The 9,708-nt window shown below is 30.7% G+C and overlaps 1 protein-coding gene across 2 annotated transcripts; it reads right to left on the minus strand.

Annotated features, from left to right (window-relative positions):
- Window positions 1–1,496: 1,496 nt before the first annotated feature.
- LOC102600586 (protein IQ-DOMAIN 1) lies at window positions 1,497–4,561 on the minus strand. Of its 2 annotated transcripts, XM_006350475.2 has the most exons (5): window positions 4,462–4,561; window positions 4,201–4,305; window positions 2,990–3,301; window positions 2,528–2,893; window positions 1,497–2,350 (listed from the first exon to the last, which is right to left on the minus strand). In XM_006350475.2, exons 2-5 carry the CDS (start codon window positions 4,279–4,281, stop codon window positions 1,700–1,702), a joined length of 1,410 nt encoding a protein of 469 aa, XP_006350537.1. In that variant the 5' UTR covers window positions 4,282–4,305; window positions 4,462–4,561; the 3' UTR covers window positions 1,497–1,699. The 2 variants fall into 2 exon arrangements, with proteins under 2 accessions (XP_006350537.1, XP_006350538.1); XM_006350476.2 differs by lacking the exon at window positions 4,462–4,561 and having other exon boundaries at window positions 4,201–4,435.
- Between the last annotated feature and the right edge of the window lie 5,147 nt (window positions 4,562–9,708).

Here is a 9,708-nt window from a genome sequence, read left to right on the forward strand (position 1 = left end):
AAAATTTAAAATGCAAGAAGAAGAAGAGTAGAAGATTAAAAAATATTGTGGTTGAATAATAAGAGGAAGCCCCTCTATTTATAGTCAACAAAGGGTGGTATGAACAAGTATTTTTGTGTCTTATCGGAAAAGTCATGAACTTTTGAGAAGTCACAACCCTTTGGAAAACTCACAACTTATTGGAAAAGTCACAATTCTTTGGAAAAGTCACAACTCATCGAAAAATCACAACCCTTCAAAAAAAGTCACAACTTATCAGAAAAGTCACAACTCATCGAAAAAGTCACAACCTAAGTTAGGGATATAATAGTAATTTAACATTTAAGTTAGGAGTTCATGCTTTTAAGGTAATATAGATATATATTAACAAACTAGAAGAAACTAAATATAACTAATAGTGCCTCCATTGAAAGCATAAAAAGACCGTTTGTAGCGCGACTGCCCACACGACCATGGTTTGATCCCAACTAAAATCACATTTTATTGTTTTTATCTAGTTTATTTGCAATTGACATTTATATATATTTTTTTAAAATAACCAAGTTTGACTTGATACGGAGTGTAGGAAAATAAAATTATTTTTATGTTGTGGTCTTCGATTAAATTTATGGTAAATGTATCAAAATGTTATTTAATCTTATGATTTTAAACATGTCAGCTGAAAAAATGAAATTAAATTGTTGCCAACTTAAAAGAAAAATAGCCTAATTCTTTTTTAAATGGATAAAGTAATAAATTTATGATATTGCAGATAACTTTTTTCACTCAAACACATGATAAATTAATACATATTTTTACTTTATCAAATTGCTTCACCATGAAAGTTGATATGATTTATTGTAATCACTTTAAGTTTTACCTACTCATCTTAAATATTCATTTCCCTTTGCTTTCTCCTAAAGCCATAGAACCAAATTTTTGGTCCAATTAATGGTGAAAAGTTGATTCCTTCCTTCCTCTCTAATTCACAAAGCTATGACAAAACACGTATAGCTTTCACATTTGACGTATACCCTAAATTAATTACCTTTTTAGTTTTAATTAGTAGTATTACTTTTGACGAGTAAAACAGTTTGTTCTCAAAACAAAATGTTCCAACTTGCAATATTTTTCCGGTAATCCTCAACTGTGTTAGGATTTAATTCGAAACTTTGATGTTTAATGGTAAGTTTTGGTGAATAGAGTTACTCGATGTAGTTGTTGGTGGAAGTTAATTAAGTACCCCATAAAATGAAGTGCACACAAATTGATGTAAACACCTAGCTCCGTATTTTTTTTAAAAAAAAATAGCGACGAAAGAAACTATTGATGTAATTAAAATCATAGAAAAGTATCAAATGAGAGTTTACAATTCTGATAGTTAGATGAATTTGAATTCCTTAAAAGTAATATGTCATTTATCAAAGGATTTAAAATATTATGAAATGCTTCAAGATTGAAAGAGTGTCATATAAACTACGTCTACGTGATAAAGTAGTATTAAACTTGTCATACACTTCAACAATAAAAACTACGTCTTAATCCCAAACAACATTACACTTATCATATATTACATCCATTGCAAAAACTCAAACTTCATACATATTTAACCATCCAAATTAACTTCAAAATAGGATACAGAAACAAAAAACAATAAGCTATTAGCACACAGCAACAGCATTTTTTATCAGTACTTTATTTACCACCAAAAAAAAAAAAATCAACTAAAATTATATCTCCAGGGATGTGGTCCTAATGGTGAAGCCCGATCATCGCCACTTGATTCCGGACTGTAAGTTGCCATCCATTTATTAGCATGTCCACTACTGCGATTCGCGGTAGTTTTTGGGCTTGGGCTTCTTGAGACTTGATAGATTGCTGTTGTACTTGCCCCTGAACTTGATTCAAGGCCCAAACCATAGTGTGCTCCCTTCCTTTTCGATGCATTCCATTGGGCCGATGGTGGGCTACGATGCTTAACAGGGCCTTGATTTCTCACCTTGGCTTTTGCAGACTTAGTTGGGGTCATGTAGCTAGGGACATTATCAAATTTTGAGTGACCAACCTTCCGGGCTGAGTATGGGCTTGTTTCAGCTTGATCAAAAGTGTGACGGGCTGAGTTGATGGTCTCCGAGTCCAATGGCCCGGTGATTAGGTCCATTTCAACTGTCTTTTCAGACATGTCACTTGTTGTGGAAGGTGTCACATAGGAGCTGTCTCTTGGCACAATGTGTCTTGAGTATTGGTATGGTTGTGAAGCCATCCATCGCTCCAGCCAACTCCAACCCCATTGTGACTTTTCGCGCTCATTGCCAAAAAATTCAGCGTCATCACCATGTGGATCAATGTGCAATAGTTGTTGTTGCTTTTGCTGTCAACACCAATGACAATTACCACAACATTAGAACTTATCAATTGACTAAAATTTATAATTCATTTTAGTAAGGAGTTGATTTCTCAGATGGTCGTCACTCAACTAATAGTTATTCCAGAAAAGTGACAACCATCTGAGAAATCAACGATTTTAGTAAGTTAGGAAATAGCTAACCTGATAGGCAAAGGCATAAGCAAGAGCTCTTTCCCTTTTCATTTCAGCATCGAATTTTCTCCTACTGCTTTCTTGGATTTTGTCCATGCTTTGGTTCCTGTTATCCCAACCTTCTGCCCCTGACTTCTTGATGGGGCTGGTGTGCTTGTGTTGTTGTTCTTCAGCAGCGTGTCTTCGTGCTTCTTCTAGCTTGCTCTCGAGCCTCTCCTGGACTAACTGGAGCCTCCTTGCTCGTACTCTGCCCTGAACACGTACTAATGCTTGCATACATCTCATGGTCATTTGTGCTTGTTTTCGCACATTATGTCCTCTCACTAGTGCTTGCAGCCTTACCAATCCTTTCAGAGCACGCAAAGCTCGTCTTGCCTACAAAATCAGTAAAATTAAAGATTATTGAGATAAAATTGAGTAACATTACTAACAGATTACATAAACAAAATTTTGTCTAGGATTTTATTTTACCAGATATCCCCTGTAGTATGACTGAATAAGCGTGGCAGCCCTTTCCTCTGTAGACTGCAGGAGGCCATAGCCACCAGCTAATCTGACGACTTTGGCAGCCGCGTGAGCAGCTGCAACAGCTGCCTCAGCGGCTGCAGCAGTGGCAGCTGCAACAGCAATGGCATGGTTATGATCCTCAGCTACAGTAGACGATGAATCAACGTTGCTCCCTCCATTACTAATAAGATCTGGAGAACTCCCTGCTGGAAAATGTTCAAGTGACACAACTTCAGGAGGTTCAGGTTGCTGCCATTTGCTGTCTAATGTTTCCTTCTGAAAAACATGATACAACAATTAAACCACCTCAATCATCATGCCATTAATTATCGCTTAATTAACATTAAAGACTCGAGATATGATATTTTTTTGACAAGAGATTGTAACATCAGAGTGATGGTAGTGAGTCATGATGGAGAAGTAACGTAAGCAGCACATGTAATTATGAATATAGGTGGGGAAGATATAGGTGGAGTGAAAGCTAAAGGTCATGAACTCATTTGGTGCAAGGGGGGGGACCAGTAGTAACCAAAATTGAGTAAATAACTATGCAATTTATATCTTGAAGAGGAAAAAGCCTATGGATTGCAGCTTTTGATGTACGCGATATGGGATAGACTTTGTCGTAACAATAATAACTATGCCTCAACACCAAACAAATTAATGTCCGCTCTATGAATTCTCACAGATCATGTATCTCTAAATAAAAGGACAGATTTTATCAAAAGATAAAATGACACAGAGCAAGAGAAGCTAGTGTAACTATAATATTGCTATCATTGGCATTTGTCTTATTAATAGTAAATAAATCCTCTTTTAGGGAACAACAATTATCATGGATCAACATAAGAGAAGAACACATTATTAGCAAATCAATGGTAATTTGGATCATAATGTTGAAAATCAACTAGGAACTAACTAAACATGTATAAACCAAAGAATATCTTGCTCTAAAATATACTATAGTGGTATCAAAATTCTGTTTTTGTTCTTCTTTTTCTCTGTATTGATCTTGAAGATCATAAGACGAGTAATAGAGTCAGAATTTTCACTAATGATGTTTAAGATATGAAAAACGAAGAAGTCAAGTAGATTAAACATATATACGAGGTGTTCGAATGAACCCCTTACCCCTGCAAAAGATGTGAAAGAAAAACACTAGAGATTGAGCTAACCTTCTTGTCTGGTGAATCTTTAGGAGACTGTTTAAAAACTTTCTTCACAGATGAAAACCAACCACTTCCTTTCTTGCCCATATTCAGCCAAAAGAATTGACCTTTCTGTCACAAAAAACATACACATTCAGCAGATCATAACCATCAAGACAACAACAAAAAAAACAGAACTTTCCCAAGTAAGTTGCTGAAGAAGAAAGAAAGAAAAAGTGATTGGAGAAAAATAGTTTGGTGATAATAAAAAGAGTAGTAAGTGCAAACCTGCTTATTTTGCCGTTAGTATTTATCATTCTCACGGGGTCAGATCAAGAAGAGTACCTTTCCAATTGTTTAGCCCATATATATATATACAAACAATACTACTCTCCTCTTTTATTACTACAAACATACAGTTGGCCTCACTAAAGTAGCCTTCTTAATTACATATAATCTCTCCGTTTCAATATGTTTGTCTTATTTTAACTTGGCTCGAAGTTTGACAAAATAAAGAACATTTTTAAATCACATGTCAAATATACGAAAATGTTCTTAAAAAGAGTTGCTAAAAAATGTTCTTTTTAAGTTATAAACGGACTAAAAAAAATATTGTAAGACAGATAAATTGAGATGGACGAGTATCTTTTACACTATTTTTGCCCCTATTCACGGGTCTTTGGACATTTATTGGTTCCTGCTGAATGATATATAAGCACTTAATATTCATTTATTGTAATTTTTCTCTCTTTCTAATAACATGGTGTTCGGTTTAGTTCGAGCGTATTTCGATTATTTATGGATTTTTTTTTTTTTGTCTCCTTCTTGGAAAGTCACTTTTCTAATTTTTAATGATTAGAGAAACTATTTGAAAAATAATAATTCAACCAACTAAATATGGAAAAATTAAAAGAGATGCATTTTTGGACGTCCTTATTGTAATTTTTTTCATAACAATGGTGTAGAAAAAAAATATTTAGTATTTTTGTCTTTGTTGAAATTTGAATCATGATCAAATGTAATATTTACAAGTTTCATTAGCTGATGCCTGATAGGTCACAAGGTTGGGTGTGAGTACTTTTTTTTTAATTGATAAATAAAGAAGACTATATAATATATTTATATATATATATATATATTGAGACTTACATAGTTTAATGTTGCACCAAAAGATTAAATTGAACAGTTTTTTTTTCTTCCTAGGGTAGTTTGCATACCTTAATGGGAGTCAGGTGTAGTGCCTGCTGAAACAAGACAGTCCAACTATTGATTACATACAAGTTGAGCACGAGTGTTGTGGTGGGATGAATAAGATTTCTTTATTTTCAATTACAAGTCTTGCGTTCAAGTCCTGAGATTTGAAAAAAAATCTTGTTATGAAGTGTGTCTCCTTAAACGAGTCTTACTTACGTGGCGCAATCTAAATTAATCAGAGATCAGCATGAACATCGAACCCGAAAACAATAACTAACATACAAGTTGAGCAAGGAGTACAATTGTCTAATTAGAAGGTTCACGGGTGTGTGATAATGACATACAAATTATGTAAATTATTGTATTTTGCTCATTAGTAACTCCTATCATTCGTTAATTACTTAATTAGCCTAACCATCTATTCACTATATGTACTTAATGAAGTAGAACAATGTAAATTATGCAGTTTTAGACAAAGCATGAGTGAAATATCAAATACTCCATACACTTATATTTAGGGATCTTAATTAATTAACATTAATTGAATTACAGGAGATTGTTGGAGCTGAAATGGATAAAACATTAAAGGTGTGATTAATTAGGTAGATGAGATGAGAGTTTTTTGCTTGCATTTAAAGTGACATTTGTTGAAATATTAGGAGAAAATAGAAGCTTTTTATGGTGCACCTTCCTTAATAATCTCATGATTGTTTGTTCAAATTAAGCTTTGTGATAACCACTTTTCACCTTAATTATTCCTTTATATATATATAGCATAAATAGCATAATTTCTTTTTTACACATTAATTATTAATTTAAAAAGCAAAGTGAATTTGAGTGGTTGAAGTTTGTTTGGTAAGAGAAAAGGTTTCCATATGCATAAATGAACAAAAATTATAAATAAGGAAATAAATAAATATAAAAAAATTCAAGTAAAATATATATAATTCCACAATTCTAATAACATACAAAAATAATTTTATCGTTGTTACTTGTCATAAGGCGTATTTCAGATGTGTTGGTAATATATATAACTAGAAAATAATTAGCTAAATAAATGGATATCATTGGGTTGTTCTTTGTTATACTCTTGTTTTATTTTTCTCTCTGGTATGATTCCTAATTAAGAAAAAAAAAATTAACTGTCAAATATTCAAATAGTACTAATTATTAATATATTTATCAACGTGACATACCATTTTTTAGTTATTGGATAATATATGCAAAAGTAATTCCTAATATATATGCTAATTATTTTTTAAAATATAGTAATTAAAGGAATAATCAAAAGTCTAATCCTATCAAAAAATTCAACATTCTTTTATTTTCGATAACTATTATTTATCATTGAGTCCTCCCTGCCTTTGCATCAATGACCTTTAGGGGTCATTTGGTGTGATAGATAAGGAGAGTTAATCCCATGATAAATTTTAAGTATCCTTTATTTCGTTGTTTGGTTGCAAAGCTTGGGATAACTTATTCCAGGATTATGAATTAGTACCGGAATAAGTTATCCCTCACATTGGGTGGTATAGTAATCCCGGGATAACTTATCCTGGGTTAAAATAGGTAAATGATAAATATATCCCTTTAAATCCTTTTTATACATCATTTTTCACATCTATGTATATTTACATTATTTTTTAATACCATGTATAATAATATTTACTACTCCTTATTTTTATGATAATTATACATATTTTTCTATTAAAAAATTACACTATATAAATATATGTATAATTTTATTTATGAATTTATTTGACTAACTCTTATGTTTATTTTATTTTTATTTCTCATAAATTTTCTTCTCTTTAACAAACTTAAGAGGGAAGTTCTATTTTTAAACTAAATAAGAAAAAAGTTATATTATTAAATACACATAGTACTTATCACGGGAATACATAAACAAAATATTTAAGTTAAATGACATAAAAGTTTTATTTTAAAAAATGAATAACTAAAGCTCACAAAGAAAAATTTAAAAAGTTTAAATAAAGTGAAGGGTAATTTTGTAAACAAACAACTTGTTCTTAAAATTTATCAATATATATTATTTTGAATACAACAAACCAAACACTCAATAAGAAATAATCTCAGGACAACTTATCCCATCATAACTAATCCCAACATAACTTATCCTATCATAACTCATATTCAAACCAACTTTTAGCGGCAATAAATATTGACATTAATAAAGAGTGTTAAAGTCTTTACTGACATTAGTTAAGTGTCATTAGAACCAATGTCGCTAAAGGCTTTAGGAACATATACAAAGAGTGTTAATTGCCGCTAAAAATACATATTTAGCGACAATTAAGAATTAATTGCCGCTGATGATCATTTTTTATGTAGTGTGGGTTCGCATGAACCCACTCTCGTTACAATAGATTATGTAATTATATTAAAAATTATATTAAGACTTACAAGTATCTTTTGATGAAAATTCATAACTAAACGGGTGGTTGATCCCACGACAAGAAAAGGACCCCTAAAGCGCTTTGTTTAAGTGTATTTTTATACAATTATTATTATATATTAGTGAAAATTCACAAGTTTAAAATTCTAAATTCGCCTCAAATTAACCTTCATTCAAAAATGATAAAATAGAGAATATTGGACAATAATAGGGCAGGCTTCTCTAATTGGATGAAGCAGTATTTGCCCTTTTAGTTTGCCAAATATCCTACAATGATGAGTTAAATTATTTATGAAACAATTGTACTAGTATTTTAAGACAATATATATGACTAAAAGGACAAATATGATTTTATTTTAATTTTGGTTCATATTTGGCCCCCCTGGGAGCTAGTTCGATTGTTGAATGCAATTCTTTTTAATAATATCAAAAGAAAATGCAATTCTGACTTTTATTTGGTTCCAATTTCTGGTAAACTTATTACCACATTTTTTTGTTCAAATATTCTTTTATATAAAAAGAAGATATTCGAAAATATTGAGCTATGAATAACAAGGAAACATACCATATACAAGTTTGGAAGTTCCATCAATTACGAATTTAACTTTTGAATTGATTAATTATCCATAATTAACTACAATCTATATGGTATAATTATATAAAATTAAAAGAGATATATATTGTTCTTTTAGGTCTATCATCATCATAAGAATAATTTTTCGGTTTTGTGAAATTCACGTAGCTTCTGTTGTTAATACTTGAGATAATCAGGTTTGTTACTTGTTCATCCTCCTAATATTTATTTCACATGAATTTTGTTTCTATTTATTTTGGAGAAAAAAAAAACTGGTTTAAATCCTTATATGAAAACATGATTTTTTTCCCCAAGTAATTAGTACTTAGAAATTAGTTGATTTCGAAATAGTATGTTATTATGTGTTTCCAGATAATTAGAAATTAGTCGATTTCGTTTAGAATAATACTTGTTTATTTGTAGCCAAGATTTAAAAGTTTTTTCAGTGAAAAAATATGTTTGTGAATCTTTATTTTTTGGGGCTACTTAATTATACAAAACGTATATAATTGACAATAATTAAACTGGGGTAGATTAACGATCTGTAATGTGTTTATTGTAATTTGTAAGTAGATGATACTATCATGATTACAGTCAGTTGTTTAATTTTTTCGTCAACAAAATAATTAATTTTAAGTTGATTTTTTATCTACTAACTACTTGTAATTAAGGTTGAACGTTATAGATGCATTTACATTTAGTTTGGTATTTGACAAAAGTATCTTGTGATAATCTAGAGATTGGAATTCGTTTTTGATATTAATTTTTTTCGCTAATCCTAAATGAAGACAAATAGTTTAAATGGATATATAAACACTTGTTTTGAGACTGAGAAATAAGTATTTTTATATATGAGGTTATGAAGGAGACAATGAAGATAAATTTATAGCATATATTAGTAGAGATTTGAGAGTTGTCTAGGATTATTTTTTCGTTGAGAAAGGTGGTAGGCCGACTTTGAATGTTTTAACTTGATCACTGAAGAAGGTGAAGGTTGGGCGAAACTTCAATTTATGTTACTATATGTTATTTCTTATACTTTAATTATAGTATTATTATATGTTGTAGTTTATTTTTCTTTCCAGAATGCTTTATCATGCTATTTTTAGTATTTTGTCATCACTTCTGTTCTACTTTGATATACTTGTCTTTGATATGAGTTTCTATGAGAGAAAGATCTGCGTACACATTACTCTTTTTAGAATACTCAACTTGTGAAATTGTACTCGATATGTTATTGTTGTTCATGGAGTCATGGTTAATATTATTACTTTCATTTTCCGATCTTTGTATCTGAACAATTAATTTTGAAATCAATCTCTATATTTTTTTTTGAATTTTTTCAGGATTT

The sequence above is a fragment of the Solanum tuberosum genome, unplaced genomic scaffold (genome assembly GCF_000226075.1).
Source record: "Solanum tuberosum cultivar DM 1-3 516 R44 unplaced genomic scaffold, SolTub_3.0 scf00126, whole genome shotgun sequence".
Lineage (NCBI taxonomy): Eukaryota > Viridiplantae > Streptophyta > Magnoliopsida > Solanales > Solanaceae > Solanum > Solanum tuberosum.

Excerpts from the sequence above, each read along its gene's own strand:
- LOC102600586 (XM_006350475.2), bottom strand. The coding sequence starts at position 4,281 with ATGGGCAAGAAAGGAAGTGGTTGGTTTTCATCTGTGAAGAAAGTTTTT. Across the intron at positions 3,302-4,200 it reads AAGATTCACCAGACAAGAAG|AAGGAAACATTAGACAGCAA; the intron begins GTTAGCTCAATC and ends CATGTTTTTCAG. Across the intron at positions 2,894-2,989 it reads CATACTACAGGGGATATCTG|GCAAGACGAGCTTTGCGTGC; the intron begins GTAAAATAAAAT and ends CTGATTTTGTAG.